General features: G+C 40.3%; 1 protein-coding gene across 2 annotated transcripts in view; it reads left to right on the forward strand.

Annotated features, from left to right (window-relative positions):
* Window positions 1-27105, forward strand: part of UNC5C (unc-5 netrin receptor C) — a 251061-nt gene that overhangs the window by 147142 nt on the left and 76814 nt on the right. For both annotated transcript variants that reach the window (XM_030271701.4, XM_030271700.4), the window contains exon 2: window positions 10510-10731. In XM_030271701.4, the coding sequence (XP_030127561.4) occupies window positions 10510-10731 (222 nt within the window). The remainder of the gene's footprint in view (window positions 1-10509; window positions 10732-27105) is intronic.

The raw sequence follows: 27105 nt of genomic DNA on the forward strand, positions 1-27105 counted from the left end.
TGTTCTCTTTCTACTTTTAAGGATTTTTCCCCTTTTCCACATCTGGTGTTCAGATTCCCAAGTTCCCCCCACCCTTCCTTTCCCCTTCCCCCTAAAAGCTCCTGCTTAGAATTCAGCTAATGGATTTCTAATTCAATTTGGACTTCTGCTGGGATAAATCAGCCTCATACAAAATAATTTATGATTCTTGAAAAATTTGCTGTGGATGAAATTAGGTAACCAGCACCAAGCAAATAATAATTTTATTAAGAACCATGAAAAGAAGTAGTGAGTATGTAGATATTCATGAGGATTAATGTTAGTCTTGGGACAGCATTCCCCTAGTATTCCCCTATCCCATGAAGAGAGCCCTTCAGAGCACCCAAGGCCAGGCTGCTCCATTGATGCAAAGGGAGACCAGTGGCAAATTTCACATCAGCTCCAGCACAGACAGATTTCATTCCCTAGTCATTCTATAAACACAGATTTGTTTGGAATCCTTTCTGTAACTGCTGGCTGTTTAACAAATTATACTGGCATGCGTCTGAAAGAAGTTTTGAAGGAAGCATCTGAGCACAGAGCTGTCTACTCAGTTTGAAGGTAGTGAACAAAGAGTGTTACCTATTGAGGTCCTACATCCGTTTTGTAGATGGGACACTGAACTTGGTAGATTAGATTTCCCCAAGGTTACAGAAGAATATCAATCCCCTGGGTCTCAGCTCAACGCCTTAACCAGGTGGCAATGCAACTGAGCTATTATTTTAGATATAATCAAATGTCCTGTGTTTTTCTGAGATGCAGTGACATAGCTATCTAGATTAACTACACACTTCAGATGGCTCATGAAATTAGGATCCATGACATCCCATTAGATTTCAGTTTTATTGATCAGGAGATGTTGGATCATCACTTTTTGATGAGACAAAAATGCTTTCATTGAAAGTGTTACAAAAAAGGGAGAAAAGCTCTGCTGCAGTTTTAATAATTGGAAAAGTAAGGGTAAAAATAACAGTTATTTCTAGAAAAAAAAAGGTTGACATTTTAACCTCAACATACTGATGCATGAAACAAGCTTAATTATTAATATGAAACAACATAAAAAGCAGAGAAAGTATTTGTGAAGTGCCGCTTTCAGTTACAGATCCTCACTCAAGGTAGCAGTATGCTTTCTTCCATTAAACAAACTTGTGCTGTGTAATGTGATTTACCACTGGCCCTAAAATCCATTTGCCTGCAGCTGATGACTCTTGTGTGAGTTCTGTCTTTGTTTCCAGCACATGATAGAGCCTTAAGAGTGCGAGAAAAGGTGGGATCAATTTTTCATTTGGTTATCCTGTTTGGGACACCATGTTCAGACTGTTGACTCAGATAAAGTACCTGAGTTTGAACTTCTAATTTTAAAAATGTGTGCAGAGTTAATTATCCTTGGATTTTTCCTGAATTGTATGCTTTGGACTGTACCCAGGAAACTTGTTTCCAGTATGTGTTGAGAATATATTTTATGTGCTGTAAAATACATTCTACCATCTAACCACAAAGGTTGTCAGGTCTTGTAAAAGGAGATTTTTTCGTGTTATTGTAACAAGCACCTTCTTTCATGTTCATGTAAATATGGCAGGCTCTGTCCTGTGTGACAAAGAATGCCTGAAGGGGACTTGAGAATGAATAGGTTTAACAAAAAGTATTTTAGCCTAAGCCTTGTCCATCTTTAATTAGTTATCAGGGTTAAAGAAGGGGTCAAGAGCCTGGAGCTGCTTCAGGACTAATGTGTCAAAGGGAAGTGAAGCCTAACACTGAAGAGGAAATGATGCTCCTCAGAGGTTTCATAATTTTTGACCTTGTGTCAACCATTATGACCACTAATGGCAGCTGGGGCAGAAATGTCTCAAATTAGACTTTGCTTTTCAGGTGGTTAGGACGGGATCCCATGAAATCACACAGACCCATCACAATCTAGAATCCAAAATGAAAAATGCTTAAGAGGGAAATCATAAAACCTCGTGGACTGATACTGAAGTTTCTCTGCTGTTCATATGCTGTGTCTGTATCAGAGAAGACACAACTAGCACTAGTAGGCTTGAACTCTACCAGCATAACCATATCCAACAGAAGCTCTGTTAATTTTCCAATTAAATGCCTATAGCTCACAGTTATGCGAGTGATTGGCAAAGTAACACTTACATGTTACTCTGTGAGTTTGTTACATGGCAGAGTAAGGAGATAAAGTTTTGGAGATTGTCTGTAATCCATTTTTTTTCCCAAGCGTGAATATTTTATTAGTTTTAACCAAATCCTACATTCATTGAATAGTTTAAGTCAGAAAGTACTCTAAGATCAGACAGTCCAGCTGTTAACCCAGCGCTGCCAAATCCAGCACTAGGCCATGTCACTAAGTGCCACATCTATACATCTTTAAATATCTTCAGGAATGGTGACTCAACCACTTCCCTGAGCAGCCTGTTCCCATGCTTGATAACTCTGGAAGTGGAAAGAGGGCAGAAACTTCCACAGGGTAATCACCTTGAAATGTCACTGATGACATCTGCTATTTGTCAAGCATTTTATTTTCAAGTGCTGTAATTTTGAGAGCCGTGGCACAGTAATTCAGCCAACCTTATCCAGTAGTTGTGTATAAGCACAACAAGTTTCCATCAGAAGTAATATATATTTTGCAAAGAGGGATGACTGCTGGTACTCAGGACAAGGCAGAAAAGAAACAGGGCCTTTGCCTCTTCACTTTACATTTCGTGCTCTCAATGCTCATAAGTCATCCTCAGCCACTGATTATTTGCCTCCAGCCTTTTTTTTTTCTATTTACATGGTTAGGCAGACTCATAGAAAGTAGTGCTTGCAGATTACTGCATTAAGTTTCCTAGATTGACAAGTCTCATAAACCTTGTTGCTCAAAGAACAGCTAAGTGCTCTTCATATGTGACAGAAAGTATTTTCAATTGCCTTGCATGAAACCATACCATATTCTGGCATTTGCCTATGCTGAGTCCAGTGTTAATAAGTACCTCCACCACCTCTTGCACGTTTTGGCAGCAGCTGGTAGTCTGACAGAGTTTGTCTCAGGGCAATGGTAATGTTCTGGATGCTTAAGATGAAACTTAAAGGTCATGTCTACATATATACCTGCAAGTATTGTCTTGAATTAGCAGTGAGATGTATAAAAAAATTCCCTCTGTTACACAGCACTGAGAGTTTTGTTTTCAATTTTCCTCTCATCTGGTTGATGTTAAAGCTTCAGGAGAAGCAGAAACTTAAATCAGAACTGTGGATTAAACAAACTGGGGGAAGGTGCCTTTTTCCCCAATGGTAAGACGTAACTTGCAAAACTCTTTATAAAGGTGGTACAGTGTTTTCCTCATCTATATATTATTCTCCTTTTCCTTACTCTGATGCAAATCATATTTGACTCCATTGGAATTAGCTGTTGACTAACAGCAGTGCAGTTTGCCAGGATAAGCCAGACAAGATGCACTCCAAGCCCTGGGCTGAGAGAGGTGTGGGAGATGGCACTGTCAGAGCAGGGGAGATGGAGAACACACCGGTTGCTGTAGGCAACACGGTTGCACAGTGTCCACATGATCTGTGGCTGAGTGATAAACACTTATCCTTTCATCTTCCTCTGCCCTTGGCTTTATATTTGGGCATGCAGCATTCACATAAAATAGGAGCACAGAGAGAAGTGCACAAGAGGAGAGGGCTCCACTCGACACAGGGTTGCCAGGGGGGAGCACCAGCAGCCACTCATTTGGCTGCTTTCTTTGACTGTGCAACCTCCCTGCTCTTGAGCTGCAGCTCCCACCCTTAACACTCCCCCAGTGTAATGACAGACTGTGCACTGCTGTTAAAAGGGAAAGCATTGTGTTTTCTTTTCCATTTCAGCTCTTCACAGCTTCCTGAGAAAGGCTAGCCAGAGTACGGCGGGCATAACAAGCACAATTACTGTATTTGGTATGGCTTCTTTATTTAGGATGGTCTGTATAGTAGGGCTGGGACCAAAAAACAGAAACCCCCTTCCTGGACTCTTTAGCTGAACCAGTAATCCAGTATTTCAGGTGTCTGAGATGCCCATTGTCTGAGTTTTTGTAAGGGCTTCAGTTTGTGCCTGTGGCTGACCATGGATCAAGTATTGATTCCTGTGCTGCTGTGAAAGTTCCTTTTTTTTTTCTAGGAGTACAGAAGGACAGGAAAGGATGTGTTTGGCTTTTCTTTGATGCTCCTGTGTGTGAAAGGGAGACTTTTGCCCAGCAGCCTTCTGACAGCTATGTAGCCACTCAGTGCATATGTTCTTTGTTAAGTGCAAGCAAAGCTTGGGTTTGACCTCCTGAGGATGTGTTGTTAAGCTGAGATGTGCTAGGAGAGTCTTCTCTGAGCTGTTGCAGGTGCAGGTAAAGTTCATTCCTCTTTGTGGTCTTTATTTATTCTGTTTCTGGACTGAAGTCACCCAAAAAAGATGAACATTGCATGCCCTATCGATTTCTCTGTCACTTTTCCCAGACTATGCGTGCACTCTGCCTTCCCTTATGAAAAGAGCATTTAATTTTGTGGGGGCTCAGTAAATCTGAGTCAGAAATTCCCTTGACCTTGCTCCCAGGAGGGTCCAGCAAAGTTCAGCAAGGATCTGGTTTGTGGGCTGCCACAAAACCAAGCCTCATCTTTGGGAACACAGAGGCCTGCCAGTGAATTCAGCTCCAAGCAAGCAGATGCCAGCTTCCAATTTGGCAGCCTGGACAAACATTTTGCTGCTGCAAAATTGCAGACTTCCTGAGCTATTTGGGGACACCTTCCCCTTCTGAGGTGCTGAAGAATAAGGAGTGATTGCCTTACTGCATTCTCACCTTGCAATCAGCCAGAGACAAGGCTGACAGAGGGAAAGCCGCTCTCCTTCTCCTCAGGTCAAGGCAAGAAAATGTGATTTCTCTTTCAGGGCACATGCTACACTTTGCTGTGCCCATTCTTTGTCCCTGTGTGGTCTCCAAGGCACAGGCAGGGTTGAGAGGGCTTTTTGGTATGGAAACTGTTCATTAGTGATTCTTAGAAAAAGTCCTGTTTTCTCCCAATTTTTATTCAGCTTGGACTAATGTTGGATTCATAGCTCTGGTGGTGTTATGGACCTCTGAGGTGGAGACAGGCTCTATGGCATACAGTATTTTTTGCTTCCCATTTGGTGGCACTGCTTGCTCTTCCTAGGACAATAGAAAACCCTGTGACTAAAGGAAATCCAGCCGAGCAATTTTCCTTTCCTGAAAGAGTATGCACTGTAATCCAAACCCTTGCCTCCATCCTGATAAGCTTTCTGGCTGAGCTAGCACCTGCTGTTAATTTCACAGTAAACAGTACTTGTTGCTCTAGAAAGCTTTTTAATCATAACATTAAAACCTGAGCAGAAATCCCATCCATACAGTAAACTCCAGCTGCCTTTCTTGCACCACTCAGGGAATGATCTTGCCAAGTGATGGGCATCCAAATGCAAATAGAATTAACTTTGCAGCCATTCATTTTAAATTGCTCTTGAATCATTCTGAAGTAAATTCCATTTGAGAAGAATTTGCTTCAGGTCTCGCATGAAGAGATAATGGTCCAATATATTATCATCTAAGCAATAATAGTTCAAGTCTCGCAGTTCAGATATATACTGAGATGTATGCTGGGCTGATGAGAATTAAAGCTTCGTATATAGTAATAAAACTAGTGATCTAGAGATGAATAGATTGGTGTATGGAGCCAAATATTTTCCTGCCACAGATTAGAGCAGGGATACTAATCCATAAAAGGGGAAATATACCATTAAATCTCTCTTTTCACATGCTATGCATGGAGAGCTATAATATGTACAGTTTTACAGGCAAATGTATGGGAAGAGTAAAGACATTTCCTAACATCAAAAGGTTCCTGACTTAGGTAAAGATTTGTTTTACCTTAAAAGAAAACTGAACTAAAATTAAGATAAAATTTCTATATGTGACAGCTCATGCCAGATTGTATCAATGCAGATTTCAGTGGCATTTCCCCTGTTCCTATAGATTTGCCTTTTACTTTGCTTTTAAAAAATGTAATTGTCACGTACTACAGAAGGCAAATAAAAGTGTATCTGAATGTGGGCCAGCAACTAAAATAAAAATTCCAAATTATGTTTATAGATTAAAGTGGCTTTTAAAAATTTATTTTCTTAATATGAATGAATTGCATGACTGGAACCAGTTTAGCAGTACCATTAATCAGGTCTTTTGTTTTGCTAATATAAATCAGTCAATAACAACAGATGGGCTGTACACTTTATTATGTGAAAATAAAGATGAATGTGACATACTGCAGAAGTAAACTTGCAGCTCAAAGTTATTGAGCACAGAAGGGGATTTGTTACAACAGGGGAGAACAATGTGTGTCTTGTGTTTGTGTTTGATCAAAGTTGCTGCACATGACATTGGCATAATGATTAGAAATCAAGTATGTGAATTTTTAGTGTTTGTATCTATACTTCCAGATCACTCCCAAATGGTTTAGTTAGCTTTTTTCCTCCAGACAAAAGAAAAAAAAAAAGTCTAGCTACTTAGGAGAGTTAAGTAAGAGAGTTATAAAGTTTGCTGCTTTGTTGCACCATTGGGAGATGAGCATTTTAAATAACCAGCAATAACCATCAGGAAGATGCAGATCAAAGTCTCAGGCAAGATTTATCCTCTCATGCAGCAAAGGAGCACACCATGAGAGGCAATCCCCATCCAAATTATAGAAATTGGCTCAACAGGCCACACAGTGATAACAAAATCATCCCTGAAAAATCTAAGTCAGAGTTTGATTTTTGTATGGAGAGAGGAATGAGCTGTGTTTAAGTAGAGATGGTCAGGAGAAACTGATGGAAGTGTTTATTCATTTGTTAGAACCTCTGTCCTCATGAAAACACAGATTCATTAGATTGCTCTGGTGCTACCGGGTCTTGTTCTCTAGAGAACTGCAAAAAATCCCAATTGTCCTATATTGACATTTTCTGTGTTGGATTTTTAGGAATATTTTGCTATATAATTACACTACTATTATAATTATGCTTGCATGTTGCTCCAAGAGTTACAATGGAAGCACGACAGCATATAGCTGTAATTCAAAAAATGAAATACAAGACTTGGCTCCAAGATGTGCATTAAGGTTGATGGTTCAAAACCCTGTCCCAGATCAGCAGCTCGATTGGCTGACTGTCCAAGCTGTGACACTGGTGTGATGTGCAAGCCATTGTGAGGGGATTTAACATTATTCTTCCTCAAAAGATTCTCATCCCGAGAAGCAAGTATCACAGCCTGGCACAGGGGAACTGGGGCTGCACACCCTCTCTAGCTGTAAACCACCATCCTGCCACTTCAGCTGGTGTGCCTGGATGAGAGGGGAGGGGTGCTTTGCCTCCCTGCAGCACCTGACCCCATCTCTTTGGGGGATGCAGGATACTCCAAGTGGCTTCCCACTGTGGTTCACACAGGAGGATTAGACCACCTGTTGCCTTTCAGCAGTGGAAAGCAGGAGCAAAGGTCCCTCAGAGCCAGTGGAGGTAGCTTAGCTGTGCAGTGGGATTGCTGTTTTTTCTGCCAAATGCAGTCATCGTAATATTCTATATGTTCCTCTTGAGAAACTGCTCTATAAAAAAGACACCATTGTTGCTATTAACAGCAGCAGTATGAGAGCAGGGATTGAATGAGCATTCTCAAGTTTAAAAAGAAAAAAAAAAAATCTCTCAGCTACTATCTTAATTTTTCTCTGAAAGTGACGGTTTTAAATGCTAGTTTCCAGGGATGTGGCAGCCTTTGAGCATTATTTGTGTGACAGTTTGTGAATGGTTTCCATCTATATCCCTAACATTTAAGAGTGGTTCAGATGCCTCTTGATAGAAATGAGAGAGTGTGGAAAAATAAAGCTGAGCTTTATTGTTGCTCAAGAAGATTTAGGAGGAATCACAGCAAGGATGCAGTAAGAAAACAGACTTGTATCTGACTCTGGGACGCCAGGTTGGTGGAGAGGAGCAGCTATCACCACAATCAAAATGTGAGACTAGATTGTAATGTAATGAGCAGTACTTTGAATACATACAAATAATACCTTAACTTTGTAAGCAATTACCTTCAGGAGGAAAAGCCAAAACCCACACCCATTTTCCAGGCTGACTAAAAAATAATTTTGAAAACCTCTTTTTTTTTTTTTTTTTTTTTCCCTTTTTGCAGCTTGCTGATCCCTCCTTTTAGACTTCCTAGATATCTTTCATAAGGTGCAGTTAATTGGTCAGGCATTGTAATTATTGTCTTTGATAATGTGCAGAAATGTAGTGGTGAAAATAAATACATTTGTTCTTCCAGTCACCAGAAATTAGTGAAGCAATACTTGTTTAATTATAAAACATATGTGTGCTTTGTTAGTTTCCATCTGTCTGCTTGCTGATTTGCAATTAAATGACCAGAAGAAAAAGATACGTCCTGTGGCAATTCAAGGGAAATGATTCATCTCTAATGTTTCTGTGTTGTGGATGTCTATGGAACAGCATGTGGGAGAGAGGAAGAGAGGAGGTGTGCATGGATGGGAGTGAGGAATGCCAAAAAGCCTCTTGATTCAGTTCAGACATGTTTCATTGTCATGAAACCAAAGGGGAAGTCCCATTAAGTTACTGCAACTCGTCTTTCTTTTTGGAAAAAAATGGGGAGTAAAATGGAGAATACCTAATGAGGAGAGGAAATAGGATTGCAGAGGAAGGAGGCTGGTGTGGTCAGAGTGAAAAGGAAGCTGCAGAAATAAGGGAAGCATGGGAAAGTGATAAAAAATTAAATTTAATTTGAGTATCTGGAAATGATTAATTGGAGATGGAAATTGAAGTGTTATAGTGTGTCACAGATTTTCCCTTTGCTGGAAGAATGTTAGGCCTTATTTATTGGCCCTTTTTTCTATCTTTGAATCAGTTCACTTTTATTAACTCTCAGGGAGTGATGCAGTAGTGAGTCAGGCTTAATATTCCTTATAAAATGAGACACCAAGAAGGACAGGAGTATTTTTAGATTAATATGAAGGGTGTGTAGGAAATAATTTTAAAAAATGGTGACTATATGTTCTCTTCATAAACAGTTTAGGAGGTTCACAAAATGGTTTGCTCTGTAAGGTATTCCCATAAATGATAAAGACATGCAGTTTACCTTCATACAGCTGCATGCGTGGGTACCATATTACATTCTTTTGCTCTCTCCTTCATCTGTCCCTGTTTCTTCTCATCTTTCTGGAAAGCAGTATCTGCAAAGAGAATCGTGCCACTTGTAATTGTGGACACAGCTTGCACAGGGAGGTCTCAGGTTTGGGGAGGGAGCTGTCTGACATTTCATCTTCATGAAGACTGGCAGGGAGGAGACAGCCAGCCAGGATTTTCCGTTGGATGTTCTGTGGTGTTTTATTGATCAGCATCAGCATCCATCACGGGGTATAATGATAACCGTGCCAGAGGCAGAGAGATTGAGTGAGGCCTTCAGAGCAGCCAGCTCGCCGCTGTGGGTCTGGCAGGAGTTGGTGCCTCTCACTGCTTTGCTGCTCAGAGCCTCTTGGATGTTCCTGTGCTCTGATGGCAGGTGGGGAAGGAGATGGGGAGAGGGTTATTCTCCTCTGAATTTGGTGCTTTCTGATGTGGGAGACTTCCTCTGCACAAAGGGGCAGAGGGGTTGTACAAGAGGATTTGTGAAGAGGGAGGGAGAAAGGGAAGTATGCACGTTTGGTGTTTTCAGTCCTGCCTCCTGCACAATGGATTCTTTTCCTCCTTCTCCTTTCACTGACTTGAATCTTTACCAGCAGCACCAGAGAGGTGCTGAGGTTCCTTATGTCAATAGCATGGGTCCATGTTTGCCCAAAATGTCACAGTTTCACAGGTTCCCTGCCCCATGCCCCAGCTCCCATGCTCTCTCCATAGCAGGGACTGCACAGACCAAGTTAGTACTGGCAGAATAAATAAAGCATAGCTTGGCACCTTCAGTAGCAGTCTTAGAAGGAGAATCAGAGTATGAACAAAGAGATACAGACTGGACTTGCATTTAGACCTTTGCCTTCAGCAGATTTCCAATTGCTCATCTGAAACAAAAGGTACTGTTTCCTATTTGGACCAGCCTCAGCTGGCAGTAGCTATTTTACGCACCTGATTATGCAGTGCGATAAGTCACTATTGAAAATGTGACCTTGAAGCCTCTGAAAGTTTCTATTATTTCTCTTTATGGTTTTGCAGGCAACTCTACCAAGCACTAACACAAAGCTTTACTGCTGGTATTGCCAATGATGGTAACAAAGGACTGATCCCAGACTGTGAATGTGCACATCCCTGTCACATCACAGAGAGGAAAGAATGCTCAGGATGTAAAGAACAGTTTCCTCCAGTCTGGAAACAGCAGTGCATCTAAGCCTCAGTTTAGTAATGCTCCTAAGATAACCTTTTATTCAAAAACTATGCATCTTTTTAATTTTCATGAAGTTTTTGCAAGTGTCCACCAGCTGAATTTTGGTTCTTTCATTTTTCCTTTACAGATGATGACTTTTTTCATGAGCTTCCAGAAACTTTTCCATCTGATCCTCCAGAGCCATTACCCCACTTCCTCATTGAACCTGAAGAGGCTTACATTGTGAAGAACAAGCCTGTGAATCTTTACTGCAAAGCAAGCCCAGCAACACAAATCTATTTTAAGTGCAACAGCGAGTGGGTTCATCAGAAGGACCACGTGGTGGATGAGAGAGTAGATGAAACTTCTGGTGAGTTTGGGTTATGTTGTGAAGGGATGAGAATGAACACCATTAATACCAAGCCCACTGTTGTAATCTAGCAGCTGTTTCATATGGCAGCTGCTTTTCTTTACTCCTGTTACACCTGTGAATTCTATATCTATATGGCATACAGAACGGTCCTGTCATAGCACAGGGGTGATGCCTGCATCCAAATCAGCTAGTGGAACAGGAGTGTAGAGCACCTGACCAAATCTGAAACTGGAAAACCAGGAGAACCAGGCACAAACAAAATTAAATTCCTTCCTTCAGACAGGTCTATTCCCAGTTCACTTCCCCAGTGTCGCAAATTCACAGTGGTTGCACTGTGATGTTGTCACCGACTGAGTGCCACTTTCTCCCCAAAGCGTCAAGGAGCAATTGGGTTGTTACTAGAATGATGTTTTCTTGGGGCGATGTGAGGAAAAAAGGAGAAATTTAATCAGTTTTCAGCAAGAAAGAAGGAGAAAGCACACCTGGGCACACTTTAGAGCACTATTGATCCAGAGTGAGCACCTTGCTGTTATTCATTGCACTTCTCTGCTGGCTCCATAGGGCCTGTAAGAAGGAGAGCTACAGTATCTTAGCATCCTTCCTCAGTCAATACCAGAAATCCTACCGACATTCATGGAAGTTAGACAAGATCCTCACAGCACCAGGAAAAAAAAAAAAAAAAGGATAGGGGGAGGGTTAAAAACTTGAGTAATAAAGCAGTGTTTGGGAAGACTGGTAATCAATATTGAGTCTGAGACACAGGCAAGGAGAGAAGCAGGACTTACTGCTGTTTTGATGGCTCTGAGAAATAACCGGATATCAAGCGAGAAGGTACTTTCCATTTGGGAATTGCACCACCACTTGGTCTAATTACTTAGAAAAATAATTCCACCAGATGTCTTGGAAGTCTCTTGTGAACCAGGTTTTATTTGTTTCAGCTCATTTATTTGCACAGAGATCAAAAGCATAAGCTTTTCTTGGTACTCTCACTCGAAAAAGAGAAGGTTGGTGTAGGAAGAAAGGCTATAAAAAAAAGTCTATATTAGACCTGGGGCCTGTGTATTCATTTGTAAAAATTGTTTTTTCCACAAGTTGACTACAGGAGAAACACTTGGAAAAAAAAAAAGAAATCATGTTGTTGAATACATCTTCAGGGTTTTTCATTCCATGGGAGCCCAAGAGAATGAAGATGAGCAAACAGAAGAACAGCTATGACTAGGTTAATTTTTTTAAGTTTTCATTAACATCGCTGTTTAGAAAGAAACATGAATATTTTTAACTACAGGTTAAATATTCATCCCTTTTTCTCAAAAATCTCATTGTGGGAAAACTTGGTGATGCTATAAAGAAATTGCATTCTACAAGTGTAAAAGGACAATCTTTAAAAGAGAAGCATCAAAATATTTCAGAGGACAAATATTTTGCGTAATAAATAACAGCAATTATAAGCAAATATGAACCATTATCAATTAAAGATTAATATCATCTATTGGAGTTAGGTGGGGAAAGAGGATGTCAAAAAGTGTGCACATCAGATTATTAGCACAAGAGCCGCAAGCTTAGTCACACTAATAGCTTTTTAAAATGAAACTGTCATCAAAATCCAAATTTGTTAGTCAGCCTGGTTGTTGCCAGAATATTGGTTAATGCATGTCACAACTGCAGTGTTTGTGCACATTCCTGTAGGCAGATTCGGAATCTAAGGCTTGTAGTACATAAGTGGTATAGAAATGGGTAAAGAATTTAATTAAGGTTGTGGTAAAATAGTATTTTCTTTAAAGCAATGGAAGCTCAGGAAAATATATTCACTGCCGATTAAGCTGCAGAAAAAAAATTGCAGGAGATGGTGAAGGTTCATTCTGGCACCCAAAAAAAGGAGATGTCAGCTTGGCAGCTTGCACCAGTCAGGCTGGCAAAGCCCTTGGACTCTATCACTTCTAGGGCTATTTTGGTTTCTTTTGCTATTTTTGACTAGCTAGTGCAGTTGTAACCTAGGGCACAGAAGTAATGACTGAGCTGCTCGGAGGGTGATGTGAGCATCCCTCTAGGTTCAAACCTAGGCTGCTGCTGCTGCTGCCTCCTGACTTGTGGTTAGAGAGGCAGGAGAAACTCCCCACACACTAGATTAGGTCTAGACTTCCAATGGGTGACCTGGGGCTCTAAGGGACCTCACTTACACAGTGTTTCTGCAGGGTCAGTCATTTAATCACAGCAACTGAAAACTATATTTTCTTCTTTCCTGGTATTTTACTCTTCCTGGGGTCTGCTCTGCCTGCTTATGAAAAGAGGACTGTGCTGAGGAGATATTCTGCTGCTGGGTTTGAGCTAGACTTTCAATTCTTTACACAGACAAGCAAAGCAAAGAAAAACAAGGCAAACAGACAATAAAATATGAGGGGAAAAGAGTAAAGGTCACTTGTGCTTTCTTTTCTAAAGGATGAGTAATCAGGAAGAAAGTGAACTAAAATACAGGTGTGATGCTAGCAGTACATCACCTTGGGATTGTAAATGATGCATGAAAGAGAGAAATGGGTTCTGATTTGCAAAAGATTATGTGTTCATGGACTTTGAGCCTGTGCCCAGGAATGAAATCTATGTAGAGATTATTAACTCTTCTTATAAGGCAAATTTGTTTCTGTCATTGAGAAGACCAGAAAAAACAGCACTACAATAGCAATGGCACACAAGATGGAATTAGAGTGCAGCCAAGCTCTCATTGAAGAGACCTGCTAGATAAAAACGTTATATGTATTAAAAAGGTTAATTTTTAAGTGAGGAAAGTAAATATTCACATAATTTTTCTCTGTTTTTTTTTTTTTCTTTGTGAAAGAGAGAAGGAACAAAACGGGAGTAATAGTTATATATACTTTGCACTGTGGGGTATTTTTAAACAGTGTGTAAAGCATTGCTGTAAAGAGCATGCTTGGGGACTCTGTGGGAGGTGTTGCCGTCTGGTTGGAGAGGATGTGAACCATAATAGTGGCAGGGTGTTCTAGTACCACTTTATTTAATTAAATTAGCCTGAAGAGAGAGCCTTGCAAAATATTTTATATTGAAAGAGTCTGAGAAACCTACAGCTTTACACAGAAGATCATTACATTCTGTTTTTAAATCCTCAGAATCACTGGAATTTTTCTTCTTTATGGAAAAAACTTATCATTTTCATAAAGAAGTCAAATGGGTGCTTTGGAAATGTCTAGTGCACATCTTTGACTCTTTCATTTCCTATGTATATGAAATACAAGGCAGGGCATTGTCTTTTTTATGCCTTTATGTCTCTAGAATATTTTCCCATTAATGCATGAAAAAAAAAAGAATACCGGTTTTAAAAAACAGAGATGAGAGTTCTTTTGAGGGAACACATTTGATTTTATGGCTGACTGTCACAAAAGATAACAGCAACAAAAATAAAAGGAGCCCCGTAGGACTGATGCTTTTGGGGGCAAGAAAATTCCATTGTTACAGGGCAGGAAGTTCAATAGTATCAATAATTGTTAGAGCAGTTTGTGCACATTTTACAAAGTACCTCTGAAAATGAATATGGAAAAGATTTTTTTGCAATGAAGATGGAAAAACACTGAACCATGTTGTTCAGAGAGGTGATGGATGCCTCATCCCCGGAAACAGTCATGGCCAGACTGGATGGGGCTCTGAGCAACCTGATTCAATTGAAGATGTCCCTGCTTGCTGTAGGGCATTTGAATAGATGACCTTTAACCTCCCTTTGAACCTACACTATTCTGTGATTCTGTGATTTTTATTTTGCATGTGTGCTTTTATGGAGAAATATTTTCCAAGACACACAGACCAGGTCTGCAGTGGTGGGAGAATTGTTAACATATAGAAAATCAGTGTCTTGCACCCCTTTCATTTGTCCAGAGGGATTAAGTGTTGCTATATCCAACCCCACATCCCAGTGATGTACAAGAGAAAAGCAGAAAAAAATCTGGAGCTTTTTTTAGTCTTTCTAGTTTGGATATGCATTGTAATATTTTCTCTGTGACTATTAAGGTGAAATGGTCTATAAACCCCCTCTTGCCCTCTGCAATGCCAGGGACATTTTCTTCTCTCTCCTTCAAGCAAGGAGAAAACATTTGTGATTCTTTAAGTGCTAATTAAATAGACATATTGGGCAATTCACCCAGCATTATTGTTTGCCTACACTGTCTGTCTTCTTTTGCTGGGATGCATAGGGAGAGGAAGTCTTGGAGAGTTTGCTGATGATCCCCTGCTTTTGTCTGATTAAGACAGTTTATCAAACTGCACTTGGAGTGGACAAATATGCACTTCTTTTCAGAGAGAAACCTGACTTCTTTTTTTTTCAATTTCTTTACATAGCCACCCCTGAAATGCCAACGCTTACCTCCCACCATTACCTTTCCCAATTAGTAAAGTATTTTTGGATGACTTGCAAATTCAATGAAAGGAGACTGAGCTTTTGACGTAGGGGTCAGCATTGATCTGGCAAATAGGAGTTTGTTAACTTAAGCAAAGGGTTTGGCAGCCTGTTGAGGGAGTAGATACCCAGTTAGCCAAGCCTTTAATAGATCACCCTCTCAACAGAAAGATCAAGGATTGACATCTGCCCTTTTGCCTTTAAAACAGCTCTTACAAGATCCTGCAGCCAAGACAGCAGTGGGGAAGCCTTCATAGTCACTATGCTCTTCTGGTACCATGTAGAGAGGCAGGAAAATCACTTCCAGCACAAAATGCTCTCTTGCTTTATCTTCCTCTCTGTGTGTGCATCTCATGAAAGCCATTTATTTTGGTGTTTGTCACACCCCATATTAGAGGGCTGCATTGCCCTACTGGCAAAAGTAATTGTTTAAGCTGGGACTTCTGATTATACAGCAAAGGTCATCATACAGCCTCTCATTTTGAGAAGTTGCATTCATTTATCTTACTATTTTTTATACAAAAGAAAAGCCATTACTTCTTATTATTGCCTGTCTTTGAATAACAGTGTTGAAGAAATTAATTTGGCAACCCAAATACAAAATTCCAGTGCCCCCAATCCCCAAGTAAGCAGAGCTCAGGGAGAGATGTGGAAGGATAATGTTTTAGCCATTTCTTTTACCTCTAGATCCTCCTTTCCTTACAGCTATTTTCTTTCTCTACATATCTTTTTTTTACTTAATCTCTTTTTGCATCTTGAGATACCATAGTCTCCTAATTCTCTGTATTATTTTTGAAGAATCCAAAGGATAAGGGAAAAGCTATTTTTCTGAGCAAATGTGGCCAGTGTCCATAATAACTTCACTATATATATTGAAAGTGATGCTGAATGCTGCAGTTAGACTTAGCCTGCAATATTTTGATTCTCTGTGGTAGAATACCTTGGGGTTATGTTAGTAAGGGTAGGCACACATCATAAATAAGGATTGCTTTCATTCCACCATTGTCAGAAGTAATTTTATTTTCCATATATCATTTGATCAAATCCATTACAGACATCAAGCACCCATATACAAAATAATTATTTCTCAGCAACATATTGCCAATTTTTAGCTCTGCTCCTTCAATACTCTGCCCTAATCCAGCTCATTTCAAGGAAATTTAAAAATGTATCAGAGTATCTCTTCCCAAAATTCCTATTAATAGTTTTGAGATGTGGGTTAGAATGGATACTACAATCTGTTTTCTTCCATAATTTGAAGTCTGTTCCCTCTCTGGAAGGTTGCTGCAAGTGAAACATGCTTATGTATGTATGGTCTCAAAGGATGCAGGTGGTGCAGCAAGAAGCACATAACTCAGTTTCTCCAAAGAACTGGAACGCTCTGGGGAAATACAAGCTCTTTACTTCCATAAAATATATCAAGAAACTCGTGGGGTTTCCCGCTACTTGAAATTTAAGTTGAAGACATGTTTTTTCTGTCACTTGAGCCATCTTCGTTCTGCCTGTCACTCCCTGTGGCCTGACAGGCAGCTCTCCTGAGGTAGCGGAGCCCTGTGCCCATCAGTGCCACAAGAGAAGTTTTCTCTTCTCACAGGCTGCATCTTCAAAATCAGCTGCTGGGAATGTGTTTTCCTCTCACCCAGATCAAGGGAATACCCAACGACAAAGCTGCTGCAGACAGTGTTTGCAAGCAGACAAAGTTTGAACTTTTATCTTGAGCAGTTAGTATCTTTGGGTAGAAAAAATAGCTATTTTGGAAGCTTCAGAAGAAACGCACAGAGAGGCAGAGAGCCACCACTTTCTAGGATATGCATTTAAAATAGTGGGGGATTTGTTGAAGTGAAGGAATTCTTAAGGTCAGGACATACCTGAAGAAGGGAAATAAAGTTTTCTAAACAGAATAAGACCACTGGACCAGATATTTGCTTCTGGCAGCAAATCTCATAGGCAATACCAAGACTCTCCCTAAGCCAGGGATATTCTCTTTTTTGTCTAGAGGCCTGCAAAAGACTTGAGGAATTTTGAGTTAAACTCAAGTGAGTATAGGATTCAATTACAGTATGTGCATTAACATACCAATAATTTCTTATTTAATCAAATTCTTATATGTGGGGAGGGGGTGTGTGTGTGGGGGGTTGTCCTTCTAAGCCTTTTGTGGAAGGCTGCTCCAGCTTTTAGACCAAGACATCTTTTTTTTTTTTTGTGTTCATAGCCATTGAGACCTGCCTGTCCCTCTGCTGCTGCTGTCCTTTCCAGTAGCTTTTGCCCTGTGGGAATGTGTGTCTAGCCCTCTTTGCAGGCATCAGCAGTGGACATCACAAACCCTCTGCCCTCTGTTGCTAAGCTGACTGGAGCAGGTTCTCCCAGCCTTGCTCTGTCCTTCAGGGTACTCAAGCATGCTAACAGGGGGCCCAGGGGGAGCTACTCTTCCTGCAAGTTAATCCCTCTCAGGCTCCTCCTCTGAGTAATGATGGACCCATGGGAAGGGTCATTTGCCCATTCCAGATTTTCTGTATATTCACCATGTATCTGTGCAAATCATTCAGTGTCTCTGTGATTTACCTCTGCAAAGTGCATTGGGACCAAAAGATAAAAGCTTTAGGATATTTATTTCTTATTGCAGCATTAACTTCCTATCTGCAGCTGTTTGCCTAATTGTCCTAGAGGTTTCCTGTGGGCTTCTAGAAAAACAAATCTGAGACAGGAAATAAAGTTATTTAAAATAATTAGAAGAGGAATATGGATGCCTAGTACATTCATCTGAAGCATTTGAGGACATCCCCGTGAATTTCAGGCCTACATCTTCTCTCCTCCCAGTTTTTCCTTCCTGAAACCCTTTGTCACACACTCATAATCCCATTAATTCCCCAAGAGATGTCTCCTGACATCAGTCTACCCACGAAACCTTCAGACTAGCCACAGCTTTGCACAGCAGTGCTTCCTTATTTCCATCCATGTCCCCCAGCTCCTTTTGAGCTCTTTGTATGGGATCTGGAGCCCCTGTGGCGAGGGTGGTCTGATGCCTGAAAGGCTCATAAATATGTTCCTTTCTTGGAAGCAAGTCCTAAAGCGCAGTCTCCATCCTGCACTCACGGGCCTAAATGGAAAACAGCTGTTTCTTGGATACAGTAGTGGCAGAAAAGAAGAGCATGGTGGAAAAGAAGAGCAGAGGCAAGGTCTTGTGTGCTGTCAAACAAAAGTGCTGCAGTCAGTAGCACCTTGGCAGGAACACTTGCATCCTGTAAGTGTAGTTTTTTCAGTTAATTAAATATGAGCATGGGTAGGACTAATAGAGCTGTAGTTCCTTCACAAAAATACCTGGAAATACTCAGGGAAATGGAAGGTCAGAATTATACCTTTCTTTTTCTTCTATGCAAACAAGCTATAGTCTGATGCAGCCAGATGATCTGGCTGTAGTCTGAAACTCTTTAGAGACATTGGGGTCCTAATGACTGTGCTAAACATTTAAGTGATTTTCAGACTCCCTAGATGTCTAAGTTTGTGTCTCAGTTACCTGAGTGGTATCTTCCATGTTTTCCTCTATTATCTCGTTAGGCAGAGAAATCATCAGTGAAGAATTCCTATTCCTTAAAATTACACTGGAGAAATCTTTTCCTTTTTAATTTTTCTTTTTTAGAAAGAAGAAAAAAAAAAAGCATTTGTATGGGAGCAAAACTTTACACATAGATCTGGTTTAGCGGGGCTTTTTTTGCTCTGCAGGTAGGGTGCCAAATCATCACTAATGTTATGAAGGGAAAGAGAGATGCCTGTCACACACAGCTCTGGCCCATACAGGATCTAATTTTGTGCTGCCTTTACAGGTTCACTGCCTGTATTCATTTTGTCATTCCCATGCATTCCCAATTTGTACATAAATGAGCAGCATGATGTGGTAAGTACCAGCAGAGCTGCCATTCACCTGCAGGGTTACATACAGTTCTTTTCCTCAGGTTTTGATGGAATGCCTTTCACAATTCTTTATAACTTCTCATCCCCTTCATACTTTGATTGTAAGAGTAGAAAGCGAGTCTTTTGTCAGACACTTCTGTGTCTTCTATTCCCTGAATACAAATCTTTAGCCCCTTGCAGCCTCTTCTATATATTGCTCCCAGGTTTTGATTCAGAGAGGATCTTGGTTGGTTGATTGCAGTTTTTGGGTTCCCAGCAACTTGTATAACTATACTGATACTGCACCTGGGTTGGTTGCTATACCCTCCTCTGAAGAGGAGTAAGGACTTCCAGCCCTGAGGAACAGCAATGCCTAGAAGTAGGTCAGGTTTGCTTTGGGGATTAGGTTGAGTACTTTTGGTTTTCAACTAAGGTGGAAACCAGTATTGGAATTCAGAGTGGTGGGGCACCTAGGAAAAAAAGAGTAAAAGGAGGCATTTAGAGCTACAGGGATATTTTGATGGCATTTACTTACATACATTTAAAAGGTCTTTTTTTGATGTCAAAGTCACATGAAGCTGCAGAGAAACTTGCTTGCATGCCTGGTGCCCCCCTGTAGCTGATGAGTATCATGAACTGTGCTGTACCCAGCTGTACACACCAAAGGACTCCTGTGACCACCAGGCTGCCTTTTTGCATGCCTTCCTGCCACGATTCCTTTGTTCACTGCAAACTAAGAAAAATCTCCTGGTGTTCAGGAGCAGTGTTTTGACTGCTGCCCTGGCACAACTCTGAAAACATGCTGCGTGGGGGAGCAGACAGTAAATTCCCAGAGCTTCAGATCTGTCTGGAGAAAGTCACTTCACTTGACAGCCCAGTGGACAAAGCTGCTTTGAAAGCAGGTGCTAGCCTTTTTCTTCTTTGCTTTTTAGTTTTCTTTTTTTTTTTTTTTTTTAAGATATCCAGGTCAGCTGTGAAATACCATCCCCAGCATGCAGAACAATGGCAAAAAATGATGGGGGTCTTAAACTTCTTCCCCAACCTGCTGTTACTGCACATTGCAGACTAAAAAAATAGGAAAACAACTGCTGAGGAGGCTCCCGAGTGACCCCTTGTGTCACATTGAGACTGTCCTTGTTCCCACAATAGCTGCACCAGTCACTGAACTGTGTCATCACATCAAGTTCACAGAAATAAGGCACTTTCATGTTGTCTCTGCTTCTCTAAACCACACAGAGTGGGTGTGGTACATACGTACACATGTATCTGCATGTGTAGATACATATTTTACATCTGTAACACATATAAGTCGGTAAGTCAGTAAAATAAAGTACTTGATCTTTTTATATATAAATTTACACACAAGCCCATTTATTGTTCATTTCCCTGTCCCCCCTCTGCTATGCAAGGGAATGTAAACACACTCTTCAAAATTCAGATGTTCTTGTTTGGCTTCCCAGATGTTTGAAGCTCAAAGATTTTTTTTGTTGGTGTTGTTTTTTTTCATAATTTCCTCTGCTTCATCTTGTGAAGTGCTAAACCTTTTTTTTTTTTTTTTTTTTTTTTTTTTTTTGCCTGCACATTGAGATTCATCTGTAGGCTCTAAACTGCCTCAAAAGTGCTTCAATTTTGCATGAGCACTAAGCTGGGGACTGGGAAGCATTACCCACTGCTGAAGGCCCAGATCATTAAAAAGAGCATGTAAATCCTCTGAACCAGAAATGAAAATTGCACAGATCTTCTTTGTGAAGTCTCAACTGCTGCTTTAAGTAAAACATGAACCATTGGCATGTTTTTTCCCGGCCTTTGAAAAAAACCTAAAGCAACATCTTTTCTCAGCTGTTTGTTTCTCAATCAAAAGAAGGGAAGATTGTGCTATGACCCAAGAGCTGGAGCTGCTAAGAGCTCATACTCCTGCTTTTCTCTGTGGACAACCTGTCTTCTTTCCACCCTCTGTAAGTAACACCAGCCAGGCAAGCAATTGTTTGGGGATTGACACTTGGGGTTTCTTAGTGTCAGGTTAACTTTTGGGTCAAGATGCTTCAATTCACATTTGTTTCTGCTCTTAGACTTCAGCCTCTGTGAGTTCAGAAATTATGATGCCCATTGTTAAATGTAAATATATATTTATAGGGAGGTTTTCTTTGGAGTCCTGCTACACTGGAGTTTTTTGCTTTTGTTCCAGGAAAAAAAAAAAAAAAAAAGTGGCAACTGTAGGAACATATTGTTGTATGTGGAAGAGAGCAATGAATTTTGAAGCAATTTGTACATATTTGCAAAAACTGCTGTCAACCAGAAAATAGCCTTCATTGAGAAACAAAGAGGAGGGTGTTTTTCTTTTATCTCTGAACAGTTTGTAGGCTGAGAACAAGCAATCCAATGCTGTTCCATGGTATTAAACAGCAGTAGTTCAAGGGTGATGTAAAGCAATCAGCTGCTGAGATTGACCAGGGGAGGAGATAGCAGAGGGGCTATTTTACCTTCCCAAGGGGACAAACCCACAGGGCTGTACTGGCCACCCCCACCATGCTGGCAGGGACCAGGGCACCTGGTTTGTTTTCCACCAGCACCCAAGAGCTCTGTTTTGAAATCTCCCCTGCATCTTGCACAACTTGGTCCTTCAGTTGTTAATGGGAAAAGAACAAAACCACATTTTTTTCTCTGAAAGAAAACAAAACCCAAATAGAATTCCAGTTCAAAGTAAAATCCCTCTGAAGAGAGTCCTTTGTAATTTTTGTGTAAGTCAGTCAGTTAAAAAATATTAAAGGAGCTGGGATTTTGACTTAATACTGTTAGGTGGTAATTAGGTAATATAGGTAGGGGATGCAAGCCAGTTGCAAACCTGACATGGATTTTAGAACAATCTTGACTTTATTGTGCTGTTGCCTTCACCTGTGTTGAGTTCAGAATGTATCTGTTTCCTAAAGAGAAAATTATGAGGAGACCAAAAATATCTGGAAGCCTTTAATTTAAATATTTAAGCTAACAGTTGTAGAAAATTGTTTGTGATCGTCACACAGTTATTTCATATTGCTAGCCAGCCTCAATTTACGTAAAAGCAGTATATTGAGACAAAAGCAGGTGTAGGCAGTCACAGTGTGAAGGATTACTGTGTGTAAAAGCTGTTTACTCTTTTAAACTATCTCTGGATATCTATCTGTCTATCTGTCTTTTGTTAAGATCACAGGTACTCTATATAGAAAATAAGCTATAGGCAAAGTGTGTCATTCTGCAATCATCTCAGTCCCATTATGGTGCACAGAATACATTTTTCTCAGCAAGAACTTTAATATTTGAAGCCGTTCTTCTTGTGCATAGCCTATTTATTCATTTTTAAACATCAAATTCTATAGCTTAAGTACTCTGATATATTCTAGTGGAATAACTCTGTGACTGTGAGGGATCCATCACTGCAAGAGGGTAAATAAATTTAAATTCCTGCATAGCACTGATTTTATTTTTATTTTACCTTTCTGAAAAATTTACTTCACCAAGTAAAGAAAACACACATGGGTTGTTTATAGCACCTGTGATGAACAATTAAATAAATTGGATGGGTCATTCCAGACTATCCATAAGTAAAAAGATCATAATTCTTCACTTTGGTCACTTATATTTTGCTATTAAAGGTAAAAGGACAAAAGACTGCATAAAAAGAAACCAATCTGTTTCCCTTTTAGTAAATCTGTTTACAGTCATGCCACTTTGACTTATGGTCTTGGCCACTTTCATGAGGCAAAAGCAATGCTACTGCTTTAAGTGGTGTTTTGGTGAGGCTTTGTTAGAACTCTTAAGACAGATGAGGAATATGAAAAACATAATTTGATTCTATAGCAGCACGGGTGTTTCATGGGTGTGCAGAGGAGTGCCCCTGCCCATGAGCTGTTTAGCTGCTGGTTCCCCAAAGCATCTTCTACATCAATCAGAAACACTGTCCCTGCCCTCTGTGTCCCCTCCAAGCAGTGGGAAGGGAGATTTGGGGTCTCACCCACTCGGGAGAACCTGAGCTTGTCTAAGCAGGGAGAGAGCCAACAGCACAAAATATCAGGTTTGGGAGGTTGGTCTGAAAACTGACTTTCCAAAATTGAATGTGTAAAGGGTTGCAAGTTACCTTTGTGAAAATGGGCTGTATTTCCATACTTATTGGCAGTGGCTGTGACATACCTGCCATCTATATGCAGGTATTAGCTGCAATGTCTTTTTCCAGACCAGTAGGTCATAAAGTTCCATCTCCTTGAGAAATGTGTTCTTTGGCATATGTGATTACTAATTAATGAAATACCTTTTGGGCAAATGAAAGCACAAAAGCACAGAAACTGTTTGAGCTACTTACAGAGAAAATAAACATAGTATCCATGCAGTTTCTTGGAGTTTTTGTAAGTGCAATTTAGTCTTGTGACTAAATAGTTCCTGTTTACTGTTCTGCCAGAGGGTTCAAACACATACCAATGTAGCACTTTCACCAAAATTGCTCTATCAAAGTCCTGAGGAGTATTTTCACAGGTTTTGGGTATTAATATTAAATGCAGAACAGTTATGACAGCCAAAATATATCAAAACAGTTTCTCAGCAGAATGGTGCCCAGTGAGGTGTAGATATGAACTCTGTGACCTAGACTGACTCCAGGCTGAATAATTACATTTGATTAAATTATAATAATTTTCTGTTTTCTGATATTTGTGGTGATCATTTATTGTCTTGTGCAGTCTTATATAGCCATAGCACCTTGAGACATTTTTGTTTCCCTAGAAAGAAGTGTGTCTGGTCAGCAAATATGTTACTTTTAAATCATTGGGAAATTTGCCAATTACTACAGTGGGTGCAATATGGAACCCATGAGTTATAACTGCAGTTATCAATAATCTGCCATAATATCTACAATTGCATTGCATTTGCATACAGTAAAAGAGATAGTTTTGTGCCTCTGAAGACCAGATAATCTACCTCACAGTTTGTGTAGCCAGTTAAGTTAAGCACTTGGGGACCATGTGTATGAAGTGTGTTTTGGCTTTATTGTGTTTCTAGGATACAGTTATAATAAAAGACCATGCATATAAGGCATAATTCCCTCTTCACACTTCCTTTTGCTCCATGAGGGATATTAACTTAGATTTTGATACACACCATGAGTTAGTGCCTCTCCCTGTCCTTATTAGCAGTAGGCAGACTGAGAAAGATTCCTTCCACCCTTTGCCTTTCTCTGCCCACTAATCCCTCATAACCTGCAAATACAGAATAAGTAAAGTTCTGGTTCCTTCCTACCCCTTTTCAAAGCCCGAGTTGTATTAGTCCCAGAAATACATTTATTTTGTTGAAATGAGTAATTGAAAAAGCTGTGCTAATAAGTAGGCAAAAATTGTGACTTATAGGCAACTTCTTGATTCACTGGACTAGGACATAATTGCAGACCAGTTCTGACAAATGCCACAAGCCTTCTTCATTGCTATCCTCCATCCTGAACTGGACAGAAAACTACTAGGACAAAAGAATATCTTAGACTGGTTGTTGTTGCTTTAGGTTCAGCTGGTGACTGAGCCACACACAGCTACTCACTCCCATGGTGGGATAGGGCTGAGAATCCAGCAGGTAAAAGTGAGGGAACTCATGGGCTGAGATAAAGGCAGTTTAACAGGTAAACCAGAAACTGTGCAAGCAAAGCAAAACAAAGACTTTATTCAACACTTGGTAGGCAGGCAGGTGTTCCCCAGGAAAGCATGTCTCCATCACAGGTGACTTTGCAGGACAAATACCACCACTCTGAACATCTTCCTTATTGTTCTCACAGCTTTATATGCTGAGCATGTCATCATATGGTTGGGGATATCCCTTTGGTCAGACCTTTGTGGATTTATAGAAGGAACCTGACAAGCATTCTAGCTGCCCACATTGCTATTATTTCCCTTCAACCCTGTTTGCTATGGCATTACTTGAAATATAAAGATCCTGACTTCTTGTCAGTAGTTCCACCATCTAAGTGATTATTATGTAATTCTGAAAATGGTCAGCTTACTTAAGTGTTCAAAAAACCCACCACATTTATGCTGTGTATCTTCATCTGCTTTATATCTCAGCTGTATCAAGAACTAGACTGAAAATTTCAATATATTTCTAAAGAAGAAGGTAAGGTAGAGGATTTACTCTCTGTGAGAAGATGACATTTTACTTAGCACAATGACAAAGTGGAATTGGCCAGTACCTGATAGGTATATGATACATAAATTACTGCTAATCTCTTAGTCTGTCTTGTCCTAGGTATATGATACATAATTTACTGCTGATCTCTTAGTCTGTCTTGTCCTATGTATATTTGGGCAAAATACAGGGGCTCATTTTATAAAGCAACTTCTAATTTTGCTCTCAGAGATTGTGCACTCACTTATAAACAAGCAATTTAATAAACAGTAGCCTGAATAAGAGGTGCAGCATGCCACATTGTCTGGAAATATTGAGACATGGGTTATTCAGCTTTTTTTCTTCTTTTTCCTTTTTTTGTTTTTTCTTTTCCATTCCTCTAGCTAATGTTCTTTGGTGTAGAAGCAGAAGCAGGTCCAACAGAGATAAGATGAAGATCTCTGTTTGAAGCCATCATGCAAGGGTTTTCCTGCACTTGGTGCCCACAGGAGACAGATAAGCAATACACTCCCGAATGAAAGCAGACAGAGTGTGCCAGCTCCTCTGTGAAATCTGATGTACAGCAGTGTGTCAGCTGGTAACAAGGCAGTTGCTATCTGAGATATCTCAGCAAATTACAGTGTTTGCAATATGGCCTAGAAAGGGATTTTCTGTTTGGGGTGATGTTGGAGTGTGCTAGCAGAAGGAATAAGATTGTGAGTTGGTACAACAAGGGAAACATGTCTCCTTGTGCTTGCCCCAGGGTCTGAGGGTGGGTGTGTTTCAGCTGGTGAGGGTTTTCTCCTAAATCAGCGTTGCTGTTTGGGCAATAAGGCACCAGTGTATTGCGCTGGGAAGCAGTGGTGGAATCAAATCTCTGAGTTCTGGCCATGGATCCTTACATCCCAGATGATCTTGTGGCACCACCAACTGGTTAGATACATTTTGAACTCTAGGAAACATAGTATACCTTAGAGATGAAGACACAATGATGTTTTTTGCTTGTAAGCAGAAAGAGGTAGCATTTATTTGCTATGGAAAGAAGGTGTGCATCTCTTTGGTCATGGCACAATTGTTGATACTGTTCAAAGACCAAATTACTTTGAGTAACCTGAAACCTGTCAGTACTTCACAGCAGTCCCAAAAGACATTATGAGGAGTAGATTGTTATTTTGAATTAGAAAGCATCTCAGGAGGTCCAAGATAAAAAGTCCTGCTGGTGCATTTATAGGGAGCAGCTATTTGTAGTATAGTTTTGTATCTTCCACAGACAATCAGAAAACGACATTTGTGTCCTGAATGTTAAGGCTATTTCATGATCATTATTAACCAGTATGGTCATTATGAGCATGCTTATTTTGGCCCTTGGGTAACAAAGTTCACTGATCCATCAAGCTCTGTCATAATCAGCCTTATAAAAACAAAATGTTGTAACCTTCAAAAGCTCCCTGGGCTAGTGCAGTAAAAACTGTGGGAATGAGCCGAAGTAATCTTTAGACTAGCAGAAGTCGCACTGGGAAAATACAACAATTTTTATGGATGTAAGGTTCATTCTCCTCCCCACCCTCTTCATGCTCTTCTCACCAGGACAAAAGCTATCCCTCAGACCCCTCATGGAGCTAAATTATCTAATCAAAGCAAAATAAGTTTATAGCACAGTATTCATTGCATATCAAGTGCCTATGCACTGCTTTGATTTCCATTCTTTGGAGTGCTGTTACCATATTTTGAGTATTCCATTTCAAAGAGAAGAGCTATTAAGTGTTTCCCCCAAAGAAGCTGATTATTCAATGGCTAAAGATGTCAAGGATAATGAAATACAAGGGAGCTGGGCTGTGATAGTCTCTAGCAGGAAAATACATCTCATTAGAAAGCATTCCCACCAGAGAAGTCTGTGGTATTACATGCCTTAATTCCTTTCTGCTGCTAGGTTGTTGCCCAAGTTTTGGGATGCAGCTGCAGTGACAGTGCACAAC

This window comes from Taeniopygia guttata, chromosome 4 (assembly GCF_048771995.1).
Source record: "Taeniopygia guttata chromosome 4, bTaeGut7.mat, whole genome shotgun sequence".
NCBI lineage: Eukaryota > Metazoa > Chordata > Aves > Passeriformes > Estrildidae > Taeniopygia > Taeniopygia guttata.